A 23,649-nucleotide genomic window follows, 5' to 3' on the forward strand; every position below is an offset into this window, starting at 1 on the left:
TAAACTTACTAGCTACTACTCGATAAATGGAAAGGAAATAACTGTTCGATATACATAAAACGAAAGGTGATAAGTAGTAATATTCTATATCTGTTTATCTATGTATAGTTTAGTTTTTTTTTATATATCTTATATATATTAAATAACGAGTTGTTGACAATAAAATCGTTTTTGAATCCAAAAATCGAACAAAATCGAAAATTTATCTATTCTAAACAAATATTTACGGTTAATGAGTTTACCATGTGTACTTTATTTAAGCAGATGCCGCAGAATATTTTTTCTGTTTCTTTTTTTTCCTGTTGATACGTACATCAAAATCAATCGGATATATACATATGGCGGCTCGTCATCGCATGCACGTCGTACATATGGCATAAGTAAGAGTCCACAATTGCATACTTTACTTTTCTCCTCTCCTCCCTTACTCCCTCCTCTCTCTCTCTCTGTCTCGGTCTTGCTTCCACCCTCACTCAATTATATAGGGAATTGTATGCGTGAACTTTGCGAAGAAAGTCTCCACGTTCGAACGAGAACGTTCGTTATAAATTAGAAATCGAAATCGTATTGCACTGGTTATGCAAAACCATTCTTGAATTATTTTCTTAGCAATTTGCTTTGTTCAATGTTCTTCCTGCATACTGTTAGTAAAATAAAAATATTTTCATTGTGGACATTTAAACTCACCGTATAATTAGATTATTCTTCAAGATAAAGATTTGACCATTTCCGAATTGATATATAGTGATACATGTTTATATACGAAATAATAATAAAAGAGATTAGGATGTGGTCAGAATCAAGGTTGTTAAGGAAAAAAATAAAAGAACTTTGATATGTAAAAATCTTATGTGTTCTATTATTTTACAATATTTGCTCTATGTGATACTATGTAGAATTATAATGAAAAATGTTATGAAATGAATGATAATGAGAACAATTAAAAAAAAGAAAGAAAAATACAGAAATATATTTTTAATATTTTCAGCCAATTTAGTAAGATGATTCTAATCAATTGTATAACTCATGTACTGATTTATGATTAGTAAACTAAGAGCACATGTTGAATATCATTCGATAGGAATCCACAAAATTAAATATAGATAAAAAAATACGAACGAAAAGATACAGATAATGATTTTTCTTTTATGATATCTTGCGATCCAATGTTCTATATTAATACAACGTAATTTTATCTTTTAGTACGATCATAATGCGAATAGTAAATATACATGATATGAATCAACCTGCATATCATCGCAATTCTGTTGTGCACAATGATTAATCAAAAGACAGGAAAAATCCAAAAGAACGTTTTATATTTCCTAATTCGCGTATATTTATCTTATATGTATTTAAAATCTAAATCGCTTTATCGCAAATGAAATAAAATTCTTTAATAGTCGTACGTGTTAACAATAAGATTAAGCAAATAAAAGATTTTCTATATCGGGACTTTTATTGAAATTTATAAAACGATAGCAGGTTTAGGGAGTTTTGAGTAAATTGAAAACTTGATAGGATGGTAATAATTTTCGATACAATGACAATATGCGTTAATAAATATGAGATAAGGAGTAGTCTATATTCTTTTTTATTTTCCTTATATTTATATAAATTTTTATTTGACGTTCGTCATCGATCCCTATCATATTACACTGAAAGAAAAAGAAGAGGGAAAAAAATAGCCTACTCGTCTTAAAAAAAAGGGGGAGGTGGCTCATGATCTCAATTCTAATACGAGTTACTAATACGTGTTCTCCTCGAGACGATACTTCCTTTATCTCTCTTCCTTTCCTCCCTTCGTCTCTCTCTTTCTTTTTCCTCTTTCTTTCTCTTCATTGCTCTTTCTAGAGCATCGAGCCGATTAACCATGTCCGATCGATTCGTGCTGATTTCGGTGTTCTACTTATGCGTTTAATTAAAATTTGCTTGAGGTTATGTTCGACATTCTACTTCGAAAATACTTCGATTATAAATTCTCTTGTTGCGCCTTCGATTCGAATTTTCATATCTTAGAAAACCACAGAGATCGACGATTTTAACGGTTTCATGAACTTTACTATCATTTGACATAGGTATAGTGAAAATAAATAAGTTGTATTCAGTTAATTGGTTCACTTTTACTAATTTAGTACAGTTTCTGAATTATAATTGAACGGAAATTAGAATAGTTATCTGCCGAAATGTCAAATAACATTTCTGAATATTATTATTATTATTATTGACATTTCTAACAATAAATCGATTTGCACATCAATGGTTGTTACTCACATTATTTAAGATATGCGATAAAATTGATATTGATTGCAAAATTATTCATCGTACGGAGTATGAATAATTGCGTTATTGTACGCGTGAAATTTTTTGAATGACGCATACGAAGAGAACGAATAGACAAAAAAATATTTCCTTTGGCGAACGTAACGAAGTAATATCGTGATAACAAAGAGAGACGTTAATGAGGCAGACGTTCTCGTTTCGAAAACCTTGTCCAGAATTTTAGAGCAAAAAATGAGAAAAGAGAAGGGAAAACGGCTTTTTCGAAAGGACTCATGACATTTCACGTCCATCCAAATTTAATTTCTATGCAGCGGACGGAAATACGTACCGAATTTCCATGTAAATTGTCCACGAATTATGCGTATCTAGATCGATATATGTGTATTTTTGCATATATTCTATATATATAATATAATATAATATACATATATATATATATATATGTACACACGCACACATATACATAGAATTTGATTAGAACATCTAAAAATTATAAACGCTCGTACATACGTACATATAATTGCATAAACAATTTTCGAGCTATTTTTTCTTCTCTTTTTTCTCTTCTTTTCCTTTGCTTAAATACTTTTATTCATAGACCTTCCTCATAGGCCTTCTTACTTCGCAGTTTCCTTTTTACTCAATCTTTTACATTTACTCACGTCGAAGTGGACGAACACGAACGAGCAAAGTTCGCTGGCGCGGCAAACACTTTGAATTTCCAAGTGTCGTCATCGTTGAACGGGACTTACCAACGCGGCGACGAGTCTTTCTACGGTCCAGCGAGTTTTAACGGCGTTAACAAAGACTGAAGCTTTATTCCCGACGTCGATGAGGTATCCTCGTGGTCGTCCGAGCGCGAGACGACGTCAACCATTAATATTACTCTGCTTACCGAAAGCGAATAGCGTGAATCGAATGAATAATTCATTCTTTCCTTTAGCTACTATTTTCATTAAGAACATTACGTATATATTGATTTCACACTTGTTATATCGTAAAAATTATATTCTTATGTATCCTAAAATTCATATCTTGCAAAATTTTCTCTTTTTCTCTTATATTCTCCTCATTCTTTCTTTTTTTTGTTCTTTTTTTTTTGCATTCACTTCTTCATTCATTCATTTATCTCTTTCGGTCAAGCCACGATTGCAATTTAGATACATACGATTCCTAATTAAGATCCTAATCGGGCTTGATAGAAAGATAGCCGATTGGGCGGAGACCTTAGTGAATACTTCTATCTGTAATCTCGCTCGCTTCTCGCGCCCACGAGATTCCGCAATCGACGAAGGAAATATCTTTTCTCTCTCCCCCCTCTCTCTCTATTTCTCTCTCTTATCGGTCATCTAATTCTTTGTGCTTTTGCGAATTTTATCTTTTGATCCTTTTCTATGTTGATATAAAAGAATGTTTTACCTCTTATCCGTACAGATTTTTGATTTTTGATTTATGTGAAATTTATTTCGGTTAAAAATTAAATGGATAGCTTTGGATAAATTAATGAATAGTAAAAAAAGGATGAGTATATCTAATGTTTTCTTAATAAGAGTTATAAACGAATGATTTATTTATTCTTTTATCACGAGAAAAGTTATATATACATGACTTATCTCATAAAAAATTCATGCTTTTTACGATAAATATCAGATAATTAAAATTAATAATAGCTGGATGATCATCCGATATCTCGTATTAACATTGAAAGCTCGTGAAATTCGATTCGACTTCGATGTGGAAGAAATATGCCACCCGGTGTGTAAAGTTCGTCATAAGATACCCAGAGCACCGTTTAAACGCGAATGCTCGTGAAGCTGGGACACGTTTTCGCTTTATGACGCTTAATCGTCGCTTAAGCAGCGCGTTGAACTTCCAGTTTCCAAGTACGTATGTGTGTATCTCGAGACAAGGATATCGTGTGCGCGTGCGCATGCGCATCTACAATACATATGTATATAACATGTCGAAGTGGTTTCGTGCATCGTATGCATTGGCACGTACGGTACACGAACGTGCGTGTACTTAAACATTTGTATGTGTTTGTACATAACTACACAAGAAAAACGGGACTCGCTTTCAGGATGAGAGCAGTCAAAGGTCTGGCATACTTGGTATCTCGCTTGGTTTCGTGATAACGTCAAACCTCGTATATTTTCTTGTGTTAACATTACGATTAAAAAAGTATAACGAGTCCGATGTTTAAACTTAATTAAATTGGAACTTGTGTGTTCGTTGTGTTGATTTATATGTTGAAAATGATATTCTAAAGAAATTGTTTCACTTATTCGATTTAGAAACAATTAAAAATTGTATTTAGATGAATATCTTGGAGATAAATGCGATGGAGTGTAATACGTATAGAGGTTGAATATCCGGTGAAATTCGTTTTTTTTTTCTTTTTTTTTTTTCATTTTTTGTTTTTGTTTGTTTTATTTACAAGACGTACAATTAATCATCCACTTCTTTCTATGCTTCTCGACAGCACACTCAATGACGATTGCAAAAGGATCACAAGTTTTACGAAGTTTTCTTTACGACTCAACGCGAGAAGTGACTTCGTGATTGCTTCTTCGGTAGAACCCGATCTTCCACCGAGGAAGAATGTCGTACAAGGCGAGTTCTCGTAAAAACTAGTACCTGTTCTCGTAAGCGTCTCAGGAACCGGATTTTCATTGGCACACCCTATATAAGGACACGTTTACGCACAATTATACGAGAAAAGTACTCCTTTCGAAATATGTATGTATATCTGCCCCATCGAATGAATTTTCTATATTGCCATCTTGCAAAAGCGTATAAAACAATGTTAACAAAAGAATATTGACATATGCGATATCGAAGGATAGATGCGAATATTCTAGTTATTGAGAGCACTGCATTTCGAAAGCAGAAAATGCTGTACATTGTGTTTGGTAAAAAATTATGAAAGAACAGTAAAAACGAAAATATACGTTTGTATGCCGAATTTCGGTGAACTTTTTGATGAATTTGTTTGACGTTCTAGCTATGTTTGATGCGGCTATGGGCTCGTATCCGATATTACTCATTTTTCAAGTATAACTATGCGAACGATGTTTCCGAGAGGAATTTCAATTAAATTTTTACACCGTGTCCATTGTTCATCGAACCCAATAGCGACGCAATTAATATGCATTTTTCTAGTTAGATATTTTTCTGCTACTGGTAATAATTTAAAAAACAAAAAAAAAATAACATATAATATTTATATATGAAACTTTGAAATTCATACTTTCCTTGCAAATTATCAATGCAAGAGAAAGAGCATGAAGAATGGCATATCGGACGCCATTTTTTATTCAATTAATTTTTTTCACGAAAGGACTCATAATTTGATTTTTCTATCTCTCACTCTCTTCCCCACTTTTTCTTTTTCTTTTTTCTTTTTTTTTTCTTTTTTTGTTTAAAGTGAAATAATACATTCTACATATACATATTCAATTTTTATTTCCAATTGTATTTGTTTTTTCTTCCTTTTTTGAATATATCCATCACATACTTTTCTCTGTAATTCCGTAACTATAGAAACTCTCTCAACCATGAACTCCTTTCAATTTGATTCGAAGCCATCTTTTGTAAAGCGAACTGCATTTAACTCGCTCAAAAATGCGTTCCTTTTGTGCCACAACTCTTGGATAAATTACCGTGAAAATTCTTCGATAAAAAAGAAAGGCTTCTCTTGCAAAAGAAATAGTCTTTATAAAATGGAACCTTTTACCAAAGTGTTTACACACACACACATGCACGTACACAAGTAGATATATATGCATATGGTTAATTCAATAAAACAAAGTTTTTCTTTTCTACCATGAAAACAGCTTTTTTTCTTTTCTCGTAGGAAAACTCTTTCTAAGTGATTTAAAAAAATTTGTACTATTTTCTAATGAATTTTCATACATTTGTATGAAATGCAAATTAATATTTTCATTAATTTAAAAAAAAATTTATTTTAACTATAGAATTACAATTTGTTTAATCTTTTTACTTATTGTAATAGTCATTGTTCAAAAAATTCAATTATGTATAAATTATTCTCATATTTCTTCAAATTTATAACACAAGTTCGTTTCGTTCTTCCATATCTTTCATTAGTTGCCTTTTTTCATCTCTAGCTTATCTCTTATACACCCACGAGAAAATATCTCATATAAGAGAAAGAGAAAAGGTAAAGAATAACGAAAGAAGGGAATTAGAACGCTCGTAAGTTCAAAGAATGAAACTTCCACTCTCCGACGGAATGATAACCCAACAATTAAAAAAAAGAACTAAAAAAAGCAATCCCAACGATATATCGTGAAAAAATTTTAATTAGATTTTTTCATTCGATGATAGAACCAGTATAATTAAATGTAAGTGTGTGTGTGTAATATATATATATATATATATATATATATATATATATATATATTCATACGTTCGTAAATAAAAACGATGTCTCTAGAGCGAAAATTTACAGAACGTATCGACGATGTTCGTTGTACTACATCGCTCTAATTATATTGTTCACTTACGATCGTCATCGACCGTATAAACGATGAAAGTTTCGTAAATAATAAACTTTGAAATAACTTGCTTGCAATACATGATCCTGATTTAAGTAGAGCTCATCGAGGAAGGATTCAGATCATTAAACAACTAAAGTAAAATTACATTGGAAGAAAATCTAATTTCCAGATAAAGAATTATCATTATTTATGTTCCTTTCACTTCTATTTTGATCGTCGAAAAAATCACATTTACAAACGTACTAAAATCGCCTAACTTATTTTTTTGTAACAATAAATAGAAGAAAAGAAAAAAAGCATAAGAAATATAAAACGAAATGTTCCTTCAACGCCATTCTCAATTCCTTTTCGTCTTTCCTCGTCAAAAATGTAGGTACCGAACGAAGTTTCTTGTCGATTTATTGTCGACTTTATTGGCCCGTAAAGTATGCCATTGAGGAACGTTCACTTGAAGAGATGATTTTTGCGAAAAAAGAGAATAAAAGGTAGAAAAGGTAAATCGGATAAGGTAGTTTCTCAGGACTCATTGTGAGTTGCTTAAACTTTATAATTTTGTGGTGCTGTGACAGATTACTGATAATATCGACCTAGGCTATATAGACATGTACTAAATAAGTATGTACACAGAAGTATATAAGAACATTTTTAACAGAAATAGGAAGAGGTAAACAAAGATAGTCGCAATAAATTACTCGGTTAAGCGGCGACAATATACGATGGCGTTTGAAAACTAGAGAGGGTCGTCCTGAAAAGCAAGAAGAAGTTTGCTCGATGAGTCCTCGGCTTTCCTGGACCAGGTCAAACGAACGAAACGTTATAGAGGAATACGAGTGAATAGTAAGAGGAGGAGTGGAAAGGGGTGCATACGAAGTTTGGAGGGGTCGCGACGTTTGGTTCTACGCAAACCATACGTACGTACATCTAGTAAGTGTGTTCTTCTCTTTCATCTAACCCTCCTAACGGCCTTTGACGATCCACGGATAAGACAAATATTTGCTCTGCTGGATAAATAGTTGATGACTACGAGTACGTATATATGTATATTTGTATAGACGTACTCAGCTAAAGCTCGAAATATTTTGATTAATAACGGTTGAAAATTTTCTTTCTTTTTTATCACTTGCCTTTTGTCTTCTTTTCTCTTTTTCGTATGAACGCCAATAGTTCTGAAAATTGGGGTTATTGAAATAGATAAGCTTAATAGTGATCCTTCTTTATTCTCTTTCTTTCCCCCTCCTCTCTTTCTCTCTCTCTCTCTCTCTCTCTCTCTCTCTCTCTCTCTCTCTCTCTCTCTTTCTCTCTTCTCTCTTTCTCTAGAAGATTAAGCTTTCAAGGATTATCAGTAAAATGGCTTACCTTCTTCATTGGAGATGCTGAGATGATTCGATCTTTTTTTTTTTTAATATTTCACAAGTAAAATGAATTTTTTCTTTCCACTTTGTAATCTTTCCTTTCGAAAATCGTAGTAAAACTTCTGTAAACTCTGATGAATGTTACCGGCTGCATATGACGGCTTCCCGTAGATCTTTCGTATGCTGTACGTGCTCACGCGACGACAGGAAATAAAGGGAACACCCTTTGCATGCTCGTACGCGTCGTAGCATGAAGATAAGCGAAAGAGACACCTCGAGATCCATTATGGGGCTGACGCAACAAAAATTCACCAAAGAAAAAAAAAGAATATCTGAATCCCTGTAATGAACATCGGAATATTCAGAATCTGCATAGATATCTGAATTCTTTAGTTTGTGTGATAAGATAGAGATCTTTATTTCTATATGACAGAAGATGACTAATGTAAAAATCATTTTCAAACTTATTAATAGAAAAAGCCCACAGTTTAATTTATCATTGATGTCGACATTATTTGTTTTCTTTTTTTTTTTTTTTTTTTTTTTTTTTTTTTTTTTTTTTTTCGGAATTCTATCAATAGAAATGTACATTTAATCTTTTCGAAAGAACTCAGATTACTGTTTTACGAGCTAACACCATGTATAGAAATCATCGTATTTGGAGCACTCTGTACTTGTACGTGGTCACGTGACTACAGATCGATTCTCAGCGGCCAATTTCGGTGATACTAGTCGATGAAACACTTACACATATCCTCTATATCGCTACTGATAGAGCAACATTCGTTGACTTTTTATCGGAAATAAGTCAATAATTCATTTTCTATTTCCGTTTTATCTATCTCCGAGTATATGTGTATCTATCTATACACATACATACATGCACACACACACACACACACACACACACACATATATATATATATATATATATATATATATATATATATATGGTCAGAAATCGAGGATTGAAAATCGTCAGACATTTTCTTCGTTTTATAGCTTCAAGCGAATCACGTTCTATTCGTCGCACTTACGCTTGTCAGTTCCAATTAAACGCCGTAGCTAATCCCGCATACCGATCGAACGAACGAACGTGTCATCGTCGTCGTGTTGTTCCATAAATACAATACAATGCATATTGAAATCAATGTTATTCGAGAACATAACAGTTGGCCATATAGGTATTCGATAACACTTTATGAAATAGATCAACTTCTTTTAGATTGATAGATAGAACGAAGTGTTCCGGATAAATATAGAATATTGTTTCTAAGATATAAATAATTAAATAGATATATTCGAATCAGGCCAACGAAGAAATGGACAAAGAAATAAGAATTTTATGTCGTAAGAAGCCCCTTCGTAACTTCGCCCCATCTTTCGACGCACACGTCGTAACGGTGTGTAGGTTAGGTCGGGTCAGTTCTTAACACGGCAATTAAGGCTGCAGAATAGTATAATGCATATTTATGCACCAGCCGTGCGAACGTTCCAATGAACATTCTACACACCTGCCACCTCCTTTCTCTCACTCTCTCTCTCTCTCTTCTTCTTCTTTCTCTTTCTCTCTTTCTCTCTCTCTTTCTCTCATTCCCTCTCTCTCATTCCCTCTTCTGTTTTCTTCATTTGTTTTTGCAGAGATTCCTTTTAAGATCTCTCTTTAGCATGTGAAAAATTTTAAATATCATGCTTCCGGCGTATTTGTACTGTTAATTTAAAGAACGATTTATCAGTGTCTATTTTGAGAAAAAAAAATTAATTATCTGACGATGTCGAACTTGAAAGTATTCAAACAAGAAATTTCGATGTAACTTGGAACATTCGCTAAACAGGAAAGAGACATGAAGAATCAATAAAAGTTCATCGATTTAGGGTATTGTCACTTTTAGGTAAGGTCTAAGACGTTCGAAAGTCTGTTCGAACGTAGAAGTATCGGGGGTGGTTAAGTTGGAAGGAAAGGCGATACGAAAGAAGCGAAAGCAAACGAAGCGAAGGAAAGAAGAAAGTTGAGAAAGAAAGACCAGATTGAAGAGGGTGACATGGTGTAGCTGAGGATTAGTAGAGTTTGATGTGTTCCTGGACAGTTTCGTCGGCGTTGCTGCAGCAACGATAACACCATTTTAACGAGCGCAAACTCTTCGTGTACGTGTGCATTCACTTCTTCGTGTATTCTTGCTGCAGGTGCAGTAACCAGTCTAAACCATCATCCGTTGGCACTCTGCCCTTGGCTAAGGGAAGCACAGAGATCGGGTAAAAGCGAGGAGAATGAGTTAGGACCGTCGAAGGGGTTGGTGGGGTTGAACCAGAAAGGGAAAACGTAATCGTAGCCATGCGACCGGTATCCGTTTTCCTTCAGAAGCCTTCTAGCCGAAATTCTTTTGTTTTCTACCTTTACAAGTATATACGTATATATACATATATATACGTATAGATATACATATATATATATATATATATATATATATATACATATACATATATATATATCAACATGTTCTTTTTCCTTATATTATCTTCCATTCTTCCTGACATTTTTCTTTTCTTGACGGGAACTTCATATTGAGATATGTTCGATATGGGAAATGCATGGAAAAGCATCTCGTAGAATTCTTTTCCCTTTCCTTTCTCTTTCTAAGATCAAATATACTTCTTCGTTTCCACAATGACTATGTTTGTTATAGGATCGATTTTTTGAAAATGTGAATTTATTATTAGAATACAATAGCATATTCTGTTGTAAGTCGGCATGAAATTAATAGGAAAATAGAATCTCAAATTTTTTAGATATTTTTTTTTTCTTTTCTTTTAGTAAGTAATCTTTAATTTGAATTTTATACATATGTTGCCAATTATCTCTTTGGTTAATTTAAACGATATTCTAACCTCAGTTCATGTCATTATTACGCCATCAATTTTTAATCAAAAACGATCAAAAACGAAAATAGAAAAACAGAGAGAGAGAGAGAAAGAAATCTTCGATAAAATGGCAAGTTTCTACTCTTAGACTTGAGCCAACCACCGAAAAGAAACTCAGGAAGAGTCAATTAATGCTAAAGTACCAATTAGATCAGTCAACGTTCTCCTTCTTTACTCTTCCTTCTTCTTTTTCTTCTTCGCCAATGTGCGAAAGATGACCGTCATTACAATTGAACTCGACTTATTAAACACCTTAAATATCATCATCGAACTTTTACCGTAATTTCAATATTTTTCACACTTTAGCTGATACAATCTATTTTTAAAGCATCCCCCGTGATAACAATAGTGCATACCTCAAATATCATCGAGCATTATATCTTAAATAAAAAATGCACTGTATGTAAATATATTATCCAACGTATTTTTATTACCTTTTGAAATGTAAAATATAAAATTTTATTCGTTTTAATCGTTTTGCAGATTATAAAATATTGTACATTGTTAATTAATATTCAAACGAAAGTTAAGCGTGAAGAAATAAATTTGATTTTATTTATAAAATAATCGGTACGTAGCCAGATTCATATTGAATTTATCAGAAAATTCAGGCGTGAGAGTAATTTTTGATTAACCTCACAGAAGATATTTCGAATAAAACGAAAACGAGCAACCGTAAAAGAGAAAGAGAGAGAGAGAGAGAGAGAGAGAGAGAGAGAGAAGAAAAAAGAAAAAAAATCATAGTAGCATTCGTGCTTCTGCATAAAGCAACGAAACTAGGCACACGTGTTACCAACTGGTTTTCAAGTGCTGACCACATGTAACGACCTTCCCTCTTTCTCACCCACTTCTTTCTCCTTTTATTTCATTTTGCTTCTCTCTTTCTCTTTTTTATCGCCTCTACTACTTTTATTCCAACACACAGTCAATTCCTAGACTTTGCTACCTCTCTCGTTAGACGTTCTTTTGTGTGCCCTTCGTATATGGTATTTCCGGACCACAAGCGTTTTAATGGCGTGAAACCGTTCAGTAGGTTTAAGAAAATGTATTATAAAATTTCAAAAATGTTTAATGAAAATCTTTCTAATTTCTTTGAAATATTACTTATTATCAGCCGTAATAATTAGTATTTTCATCCTTTGCCAAGTAAATCGCGATATTTCGATATAATCTCTCATCATACATCGAAAGAATGAAATGAAATGAATGATACGTTGCTGCCCAACTCGCACTTCCTTTCTTCTCATTCATTCATTTCCCGGCTTTTTAATCTGGCATTAGAAGGAATTTCATGATATTGAAACAAGTCATTGATTTCTCGAGAGTGCCGTTAGTCTTATGATTCATTCGGTATCATTCTCGAATCACTCGAATGATTTCATCATGGCGAAAAATGGATATTGCTTATATAAGAGAAAAACTTTATAAGAGAAATGCCAATAAAATGGAAGTGAACGTTAGATTTTATTCGACCTTGAATACATCATATTCGTATCCTATATTAAAAAAAAAAAAGGAAAAAAAGCGAAAAGAAAAAATTTCTTTTATTTTTCCCCCTATATATAAATATAAGTATATATAAATATTTTCGTTCACTCGTCACGTAAATTAACGCTACAATTACTTAGTGTAACGCGGATAATCATCACGTAGGAAGCGGTAATGACTTTCTAAGAGGCTGTATGTAAGCACGAAGGACAAACGGTGACGGGGAACCGAAGTACGACGATGACGATATTATGGGCAACGAGAATGACCTCGCACAGTGATTTTTCCACGGCCAATTCCTTGTTCCGTGCCATGGAGAAAGCTGAATTCTATTCGTATTTAATACGAAGCAATGATGTAGAGATTACGTAAAATCAAATTAAAAAACCGAAGTATCATAGCAATACATTTTTCTTATCTAATAGTTAGTAAAATGTTGCAATTATCGTTGTAATTTCTATCGTTGATTACGATGAATAAAGGGATTGCGATCGTTCACGAAATTTTGAGAATATCTAGTCGGAAATATGATTAGAAAATATTGATACAATAAATGATTACCAATCAACATCATAGTTGTCGAAAAAATGATCGTACCACTTGATAGATCGAACATCATGTATTATTATTATCAAGAAAGGAAAAGAGAATGATATTTGATCGTTTTCGAACCAGAAGATCAGGTCACGTATTTCGAGCAGCATAATTCCGTTGTATCCACTGTCCAAGATGAAAAAGAAGACACAAGTATCTTATAATAGCTCCGAAGAGTTCAGGTTTTAGCTTCCGTCGTTGTACATGAGATACGAGCTAAGAAGAAAAATAAAAGGAGGACTCTATCGTACGCGTCCCTGGAAGCCAGGCGAATGCAGGGAAGTGCTACAAGTATCGCATATATTCGCACAAGCGCGATAAATCTAGACGATAAGGTTACTTACATATCGTTTTACACTTTACGAATACCTTTAAACTAACGCTCTATCATAAGCTGCTTTTACTTGAATTACTTATAGCACAGTTGTTGATCTCTTTACGACGAATTTCAAATTTGTCTGTCGTTAAAGATATCATTGCTTCAAAAATTTTTACGATCCTTATCGTAGAAATAATTCGTTTATTTTATATATCAATTTTACAAGATACATGCATGTTCGTAAATATCTATATATGTAAATATATATAGAAAAAGTCTCTTCTTAAATGTAGATTACGAGTAACGGATCGTCATACAATTAACTCGTTACATTAACACCATCGTTCATTGACTTTACTAGGAACTCATCATAACTTTCCTGTTTTCTTCTTTTGTGCTCCCAAACTCAATGTTTCTTCATGATGAAGAAGAAAAGAGGAAAAGAAAGACTAAAGAAAGAGGTGAAAGAATGCAGGAGGACGAATGGAGTCTGGCTGTTCTGTGTTTTTTAACTTGGAAAAAGCGCGAAGTACTTTGTTCTCAAAAATAATGAGATGTATGACTGTGAGAGAGTAAAAGAGATAGAAAGACGAAAGTGGACGAAGTAACATCAGCGTAAGAAGGACAAAAGATATATATATATATATATATATATATATATATATATATATATATATATATAGAGAGAGAGAGAGAGAGAGAGAGAGAGAGAGAGAATGAAAGGGACAGTTAAAGGGGATTCCAGACCATCGAATATTCTCTAGCAAAACGAGCGAGTTTTCCTTATTTTTCGTCGCATATGAAAGAGTGTATCTTTAAAAATCGATATTTTTAGAAATACATTCTTTACATAACTTCAATTTAACATACAATATGTTCTTTGATAGAGTACGGTCATAAAAAATGCGTTTATAATGAGCTTCATAAATATTGAATATCAAAGTTTGCATTGATACTCTCATTTAATATAAAATTTTAATAGATATTTGAAGGAGAAAGATTAAGTTCGTTTTAATTGATCAACAAATGATAATTCTTTTACGGAAATAATTGATTTGATCCTTAAGCGACCATAATTAAAATTCATAAAAATTTTAACGTATAATCGGTAAACGTTCCTAAATATATATGCGTCAATTTTGATGGACAATCTCAATAATATTAGTTATTTTAATTTAGAATCCCTATTAAACGTCAACAGTTTTGTAACCAAATAATAAAATTTCTCTCCCTCTATCTCTCTCTCTTTCTCTTTCTTTCAAAATAATTTAAAAATAAAATAATAAGACAGTCGAATAAAGCAGATTGAGACCCAATCCAAATCTGTCGATGTATCAATATTTGCCGTCTCGAAAAGCTAATGGATTTCTTCATTAATATAATAATAGCGGAAGCTACCGTACGGATGGAAAATTCCGATAATAGGGCAAAGTGCCTTCGAGAACAGATTTTAAATCCCATCGACGATCGCTTTCTAACCTTTAACCTTACAAAATCGATTATTATTATTATTATTATTATTATTATTATTATTATTATTATTATTATTATTATTATTATTATTATCTAACTTGTTTTCGAGTTCATGCTTTCCGTTCTAGAGCTACGATCTTAATAATGGTTCTCTTCGATTTGAAAATATTAAATCCTTTTGCAATTATTCTATTTTTCTCTTCCTAGAAGTTTTCTTTGTAGAAGTTAACTCTCTTATTATTTTTATTATGTCTTAGTAAATATCAAATGTGTATTAATAGTAACAAAGATAATAATATTAATAACACTAGTAACACAGAATTGAAGAAAAGATAAGTAAGTCACTAGAATAAGAATAAGATAAATAGAGAGAGAAGCGGGGAGGAGGGAAGGAGGGAAGAATTTAGGAGGAACGTCAGAAAGGAGATGAAATGACGTTAGCTGTGGCCATGGAAGTGGTTAAAAGACCACGACCTAAACCCACGGTTAGGAACATTAGCATAACCGTCGAGGTCAATGACTTTCAAGAAATCGATCGAGAGCTCTCGCACGAAAACGACGACGAACGACGATGGTGGAGACCCTCGTTGCATACTTGCAACAACTAATCGTCAGAATATTCTGATGGTACTGGATTATAATTTTAAAACATCAACGCCAACTGAACGGTCAGATTTTCTACTCGTTTCTTATTTCAGGATTTCTCTACAAACACGGAGAATATAAAACTAGATTGTTGCAAGTTTCTAATATTTAAAGACATTTCAGTTTGCACTGCCTTCCATCTGAGATTGCGGCTTTCCTGCTCTCGCTTTTGAATTTTCCAAAAGTTCACCACGCCAGGAGCAACTTAAAGATTAACCAAAATAGAAATGATTTATTTCCTGCTCTACTCGCAACAACGTCAACGTGAATAACGTTTCCTTCCTGGTGGTTTCTTATAATTTTATTTCATAAATAAAAGAACGAGCAAACTGTAATAGAAGGCCAAGCATATGATAAATCACTTGATAGAAAGAATAATTTGTAATGTTTCTTTTTGCAATCATTATTTTTCGAGATAAAAACTAATGATTAATTCTTTATCGTTAATCATAATGAATATTTAAATAAGTATAAACCTATGCATTTATTTATTAAGTTCAATAGCGAATAATAATGAAGTTTAAAGAGAACATGTTCAATGAAAATGATCTATTTCGTTTTACAGGAAAAAAAAGAGAAAGAAAGAGAGAGAGACTCCATTATCTTCCCGAGTCGTTTTTCACAAAATGGGTTAGATTTATCGTGCTGTCCTATCGAATTGCGATGTCCTAGTTTCTCGAAAATCATGACGGAGCGAGCTTAAATTTTCTCCCTAGCCACTTCTGCGCTATTTAAACGGAACAAGGAAAACTTAATCGTGGAATTAATCAACGAATAAAACGAATTTATAGGAACGATCGATTTATTCGTTGTATTTACACAAATTAATCTTTCTAAAAAAAGATTTTCCTTTAATTTCGATCAATATTTATTTTCTTTTTTCTTTTTTTTTCTTTTTTATTTACTCCCTGTCATAGATCTAGGATAAAAAAGATTAAATAAAATATCAAAGATAAGCGGCACGTACGCGTAGTAGAAGCATAAAGAATAACATTGATTGCACTATAAAATAAGAACTTCCGATGTATTAGTTGAAAATTCAATTGCTCATTTATTACTAACATTAAAATCATGATTTTCTACATGAAAAGCTACTTTATAGAGATACTGTGATCTACCTACACTTCCGCCCTCACATCTCTCTCTCTCTCTTTCTCTCTCTCTTTCTCTCTCTCTCTCTCTCTCTCTCTCTCTCTCTCTCTCTCTCTCTCTCTCTCTCTCTCTCTCTCTCTCTCTCTCTCTCTGTTTCTCTCTCTCTTTCTCTTTCGGGATGTACCTCACAATGAGTATTTTCCTGCATGCAGTGCTCTCCCCTATTTTATTTATAAATACATACACACATATATATATATATACGAACACCAGCTAGTAATAGTCATTGCCATGTCAGACTATACGTATACCTACTCTCTGTTCCTTCTCGTTGACTATTAACGTTCACTATCGTTAACTAGCAATGCCCTCGAAACGTGGCTCTCTGTACCACGTTTCGTAGTATTTGATTGACAGTGGCCTCCGCTTTGAATCGAATAATTCTTCTGGCAGTGCTCGTATTCACTGTTCAAAAGGAGCATGTTTCGTGGTTCGACGATTAAGCCAATTGCAAAAACTACAATCGATCAAGAGTCTGCACGAAAATGTCGAGCATTTCGTGCACGAAGTCGATGTATTATTTATTTACGTTGTTCAAAGGGAAAAAAGAAAGCAATAGTTAATTGAGAAAGCGATCGATATAAATTATAAGCTGTAATAATTACGAACGATTATCGATCAATCGATTAAAATGTTATCGGTATTACCATCTCATTAATATCAATATTTATTGTCTCTATTATATCAACATTTTGTAAATTATAGAAAAAAATTTTCAATAAATTTGAGTTTAATCCCTCTATGTCCCGGCCTTTACAATGAATGAGCAACGTTGACCTATTTTCCTGAATTAGTGCTGTCAGGATATAAATTTCCCGACTTCGTCTCAGTTGTTTTCCAACCCTTCTACATTTCGATATTCTCTATCTCTTTCTCTCTCTCTCTCTCTCTCTCTCTCTCTCTCTTTTTCTCTCTTTCTCTATTTCCCTCTCTTTCTCTATTTCTTTATTTCCCTCTCTTCCAACCGTGGCCCACATTAGGAATGTGCCCTCGTTTCCTTATCCTCTCGATGTGGAAAAAGACAGAGTATCTGATGCCAAATGTAAAATGTGCTTTGATGACACATATACCCCTTTCTTATTCTCTAATCCACCACATTTCCGCGTTCTCTTTAAAACACTCCTAAAATATTTTACAAGATACTTAACAATTTTTTATATAAGATATCGAAGCATTTTAATTGATGATTTTTTGAATATTTTATAATTTTTCAAAACACTATTTCGAATTTATTTATCCGCAAATATTCTTGTTAAATAATAATATAAGCTGTAAATAATAATATAAGTGCCTGTATCGTAGGAATGATTACCGTAATATCCAACACTCCAGTCTTCGTGGATCCTTGGCACCAGTGGAAGATAATAGTGGCCCATTATGGTGGTTTAGCCGGTCTCGCTTTGATTGGAGTCCTCCTCGCAGCCATTCTTCCCTGCATCGGTCTTTTTTTTTGCTGCTGCAGATGCGCTGGACATTGTGGAGCTAGGAGTCAGCCGTTCGATAAAAAACACGATCATTGTAGAAAAATTATGCTTAGCATCATCCTCATTGGGGTAGCCACTATTATTCTGTGAGTTCTCGTTCGTTCATTTTTTATTTTGTTACTCCCTCACTTTGTAAAAGAAGCATATTGTTTTATTTTTCTTTTCTTTTCCGATATAGATATTCGTAATCTGAAGATCTTTCTTTTCACGAATTTACAGATTCGGCGTTGTTTGCGCATTCGTAACAAATGAGTACATGCAAGATGGTACCAAGGAGCTTCCTAGCAATGTTAAAACTAATTTAAAGGATGTTAGGCTTTATTTGGCCACCACCAAGCGTGAAATTAACACCGTTCTGAAAACTAATTACGGTGAACTCGAAATCACGTTGAACAATATTTTGCAAGCGAGCGGCAGAATAGTGACCGAGCAATTAGCCGAGTATTCTCACGCGGTTTCCTTGACGAATTTGAACGATATCGTGATCGGTTTGGAATCAATCAGGGAGGAATTACGTTCTATGAATAGAATAACGCAAGAATTGAGAATGAACGCTAGTCAATTAGACATCGGTACGTATTCATTTTACTTTTACTTTTCCTTCCAAATCCTTTATTTCGAATAAGCTAAGATATAATTCCTATCTTTTCCTTTTGTCTTCTATTTTTCTTTTCGCTCGTTTTTTTGTTCTCCTTTCATTCTTGCAGTTGTGCGCGGTGTCAAGAACAATCTGCTTTATACGCTTCGCGATTGTACGAGCCACAACTGCAAACAGATATTGCACGACTACAAGGTGAACCAAATGTCGGTCCAAATAGAGTTCGACAAGGTACGTATCTTTTCTTTTACACATCGCTTTTAATGAGCTTTTAACGAGCTTCTAATTCATTTTCTGATAAATATTATTTCGCTTTTACATGCAGTACATGGACCGATACTTCCCAAAGGTATGACTGGATAGCATGAATCACAAAAATTATTTTATTTTTCTTTCATTTTCTTTCTTTAGTTAGCTATAATTGAGTTAGATAATATGGAAAATATAAGAGATCTTAGATGTACAGAAAGTACATTATAAGATTCTCTCATTATGAGATTCTATATTATATCTTTTGTTCGCTTTACTTTTTACGCTACTTGTAATGATTAATGATTTAGAAAGAAAAAGAAAGTAAAAAACAAACAAAAAACAAAAGAAAACACGAAAGTAAGAGAATTTTCGTCGAGTAAGTAATAAAAATCGATAAATGATTTTTCAAACACACGTATAGGTAGTTCCTGCTTTTACAAATTGATTCGTTCCAATCATTCTTTCATAAATAGAAAATTTGTAAAGAAGAAATTAGCTGTATATCATGATATTATTCTGTAAACTTATGTAATATGCTTCTTTTGAGTACCAACAGTCTTTCTATCAAAGTAATTATCGATCATGTTCGATTACAAATATACGCTGCAATTACTGTCTGTGCGCATCGTAGGCCAATGGAACTAATAATTATGTCTTTTTGTTTTAATATAGTCAAAATGAGTGGCATATTTGAGACAAAACACTTAAGTATCCCCGTTATTATTGAACGCAGGACAGCTATTTAACTTATTAAAAATAAAGAATTGGATAGTTGGTCATTTTTCGTTCCTTTTTTTCCAATTTCATATAAAAATATATATTTACGTTTATATTAAAACGAAATTGAGAGAAAAGACGAAATTAACGATAAAATTATAAAATATTTATATCTATAAATCGATACCCCTTAATAATATATATATAGATAATATATACCTTTAATTACTTTTTTAATTCTGTTTTAATATGATCATTGAAATAAGTGAATATTTATATTACAAGAAATATTAATAATCTTGAGAAATTAATTAATCAGTAACTTTTTGTTATTACTTCTTCTTATATTTTGAAAAAACGATGGGGATATATAAATGTTTTTTTTTTTTTTTGAATGTTCCACCACATTATAAAAATAAAATAAAAAATCAATATACGAACATATATATAAATATATTATATACATATCTATTAAATCGTCTAGCCATTGGTGTACGAGAACGATACTGTATAAATTTGTTTGATTCCATGCCCGCCACTATAGCTTCACTCTGTAAGTCGTAAGCAAAAGCATGTAGCTTTCCCTATTTTTCTCTCGTGTATGTTGTCTAGTGTTATTAATGAAATTCCTCTCGTCAATTATTTTTATATACTTTGATTATAAGAACAACAAAAAAAGAGAAAAAGAAAAAGCAGGAAAAAAACGTTTCTTCTTTTGTTGCTTTTACGAACAAGGCGCTGCAAGTGTGTTGATTAAAACTCATTATGTGTCTATCATTTTCTTTACCTCCTCTATCTACATGATCATATTAATTTATCTTTAATCTCTCTCTCTCTCTCTCTCTCTCTCTCTCTCTCTCTCTCTCTCTCTCTCTTTCTCTTTCTCTTTCTCTCTCTCTTTCTCTTTCTCTTCCTCTTACTTTTACGTAAGTTATGTCATAGATGTAGAATAGTATCATTTTCATTTCATCATTTTATTGTTTTGTGAACTCTTTTGATTCTACATTTGTATAACAAAAATGTTTACATACATGCATATACATACAAAGAGTGACGGTTACCTATAACGCAAATTATAATATCGGTTATACTTGAAATTATTATACTTGAATTAATGAAAAAAAATATTTCGAACAACATTTTTCCCAAATGAAGTTAATCTATCTCATAACGTTAACTGTCCCATCGAATATATGATATATGGATGCAGTACCACCGTCATTATCATCATTTTCAACATCATCATTATCATTTCACGTACTGTTATGCAGTGATTAATGTGAACAAGTATAAAAAAATTCCTACATCGTTCAAGTAATCCAAATGTAAAGTATAAAACAAAAATTAAATACAGGGCTCACAGATCAAATGTAAGAGAAGTGTATGGTCAGAAGATCGAATTAATTCTAATTACGCGATTCATTACGATTACTGTGTATCGTGATTTTTATTAAATAATACATAAATTCTTCTAGATGATTAAATTAAAAACGATAAATCCCGTTCGAAATCGCGTTAGATGATCGAACGAGTAACAGTACGTTAATAATATATACATTTGAGAATTCAATCTACGTTTTCATCGATCAATCATTATCATGGATCTAATCGCGAAGTTGTTCGTTATAAAAAAAAATTGAAGAATTCATTGACTCATCGAATAAGATCATAGCATGAATATCGATCTTAGAATTTTGTAGTATATTCATACATAAATTCGATGTATCGCACGTTTTCATCTTGCAAGAGAAGCCCAATCTCACACGAATCTTTTGACCTCACGATCTCTCTCTCTCTCTCTCTCTCTCTCTCTCTCTCTCTCTCTCTTCTTAACGATGCTGAGACCTCGGTGGTTCATCATCACAATCATTCGAATATCATTTACAGTTACCGGACCTTACATCCGCTCTACATAACATTACCATATTGATGGAGAGTAATATCGTGTCAGAAGTGAGTCAGGGTAGAGAATCCTTTTTAAAGATACAGAAGGACATACAACATGCGGTGAATCAAACGATTCCTGTAGTTAGCGCGAGTATTAGAAGAGCAGGCGATTATCTGGCAAGCATAGCGAACAATATGACCAGTTTAATCGACAGAATAAACAATGATATCGAGAAGGTTTATTTCCAACATTTAGAAGTGGCACGTAATTACGTCGTTCAGTACTCACCATACAGGTAATTATCAACTAATAGTAAGTTAACATAAAGGAAAAATTGTTACGTCTATTTTTTTAGGTACTATCTTGGTCTTGGGATCTCGGGTATTCTTCTTACCGTTTTAATGTGCTTGACATTTGGTCTCCTCTGCGGTATTTGTGGTAAACGACCGGATGGATATGGCGATGATTGTTGTAATAAAGGATCCGGTGCACGGTTCCTTATGATGTAAGTTTTATACTGTAATTGTCATTATGAATTATTATGTTGTAAATGTTCAATATTCATAAATAATATACGTTTTATTTATAGGGCCGTATGGATAATCTTTCTTTTAACCAGTGTTTTAATGGTAATCACAGTGGTGCATATGATAACAGGAGTTTTAGCGCAACGGGGCATTTGTGAGCCATTAAAAAATCCGAAGGACAATAGAATGTTCAAATTAGTGGACGAGATTGTGCAGATCCGAAAGATACTGCATCCTAAGAATCCTAATTTTGATATCAACATGAGCTATATAATCACGTAAATATTAATTGCGCAATAATTTGTAGAAAAAAGGATTCGTTCTTTACATTAAAATAATCAAAAATTTATTGAATCTTATTTTAGCAAATGTCATGCTAACGAGACTCTATACAACGTACTGAAACTCAGTAATTTGTTCGACATTGGTACTCTACGTAATTATGCTGGACGCATAGACATCAATGATACAATTCAACAGTTGCGCCGTAAGATAAATCTCTCTCCAGGTGTGGTGATTCTGAAGGAGAGCGCCAGATCGAAACTCAACGATCTGGCGCAAAGTGGTCTGAGCGATATCAAGTTTTATCAGTATGCCGAACTTCTTGCCGACAATATCACGAATATTAATTTGGAACATCTGGCGTCAAAATTGAGAGATGTATCCACAAAATTGTCACCCGGTCAAGAGGATATCAGAGACAGTCTTCTAAAGAATGCTCATGATTTGGAGCATTACCACAGAGATCTCGTGGTACCCATGGCCACATTAAGTGAAAAACTCAGTGAAAACGCGTTGGCTCTTCAAGAAAGTATCAAATTTAATCATACCTCAATGGCCGAGGCTATTCACAACTTAGTAGACGAAGTTACGAAAGCTCAACAATTTTTAAATAAGGACGGACCGGAATACGTTCAATATGTAAGTTTTAAATAACTTTATTATTCTCGACTTGATCTTCTACATTTATGTTTACATGTAATTTTCTTTTCCATAGCTTGCTACGAAATTTGGTAACGCTTTTCTTCATCAAGTCGATGATTTCCTCGAGCATGTAATCGACAGTGCTCGTAACAAAGTTGGCAGATGTCAACCGGTATCTAATGCTTACAACGCAACTCTTGTAGCCGGATGCAATAAGATTTTAGATCCATTTGTAAGTAAATTTGAGTACATTCCTCTAATGTAACATTCGTATCGCGTGTTATCGCATTAGAAATCTTCTAAGGTACACTCATATCTTTTATTTTTATAGAATGGTTTTTGGGCAAGCGTTGGCTGGTGCTTAATCCTCTTTCTACCAACGATAGTACTTTGCGTGAAATTGAGTGCTCTGTATCAAAAGTCTGATCCATACCCGGGACCTCTTGTCGAAGCGTAAGTTTTTTATCGATTATACTATAGATTAAGGTGAAATATATAACGTATCTTTTCT

General features: G+C 33.0%; 1 protein-coding gene and 1 long non-coding RNA gene across 9 annotated transcripts in view; both read left to right on the top strand.

Annotated features, from left to right (window-relative positions):
* The window catches only part of LOC124425909 (prominin-like protein), a 33,779-nt gene that overhangs the window by 5,813 nt on the left and 4,317 nt on the right, over positions 1-23,649 (top strand). For 5 of the 7 annotated variants that reach the window (XR_006942602.1, XM_046966963.1, XM_046966961.1 and 2 more), the window contains exons 2-12: positions 18,051-18,318; positions 18,452-18,804; positions 18,940-19,061; positions 19,156-19,179; positions 20,344-20,352; positions 21,687-21,982; positions 22,043-22,192; positions 22,277-22,492; positions 22,580-23,135; positions 23,212-23,370; positions 23,470-23,591. Coding sequence is in view for 6 of the 7 variants with exons in the window: in XM_046966963.1 (XP_046822919.1) it covers positions 18,051-18,318; positions 18,452-18,804; positions 18,940-19,061; positions 19,156-19,179; positions 20,344-20,352; positions 21,687-21,982; positions 22,043-22,192; positions 22,277-22,492; positions 22,580-23,135; positions 23,212-23,370; positions 23,470-23,591 (2,275 nt within the window). In the remaining variant the exon portion in view is untranslated. The remainder of the gene's footprint in view (positions 1-18,050; positions 18,319-18,451; positions 18,805-18,939; positions 19,062-19,155; positions 19,180-20,343; positions 20,353-21,686; positions 21,983-22,042; positions 22,193-22,276; positions 22,493-22,579; positions 23,136-23,211; positions 23,371-23,469; positions 23,592-23,649) is intronic. The other 2 variants (XM_046966962.1, XM_046966964.1) reach the window with 2 other exon arrangements.
* Positions 3,713-8,013, top strand: LOC124425910. Of its 2 annotated transcripts, none has more exons than XR_006942604.1 (2): positions 3,713-4,166; positions 4,766-8,013. It is a non-coding gene; the product is annotated as an uncharacterized LOC124425910 (long non-coding RNA). The 2 variants fall into 2 exon arrangements; XR_006942603.1 differs by lacking the exon at positions 3,713-4,166 and adding an exon at positions 4,389-4,646.

Source organism: Vespa crabro, chromosome 8 (genome assembly GCF_910589235.1).
Source record: "Vespa crabro chromosome 8, iyVesCrab1.2, whole genome shotgun sequence".
Classification (NCBI taxonomy): Eukaryota; Metazoa; Arthropoda; class Insecta; order Hymenoptera; family Vespidae; genus Vespa; species Vespa crabro.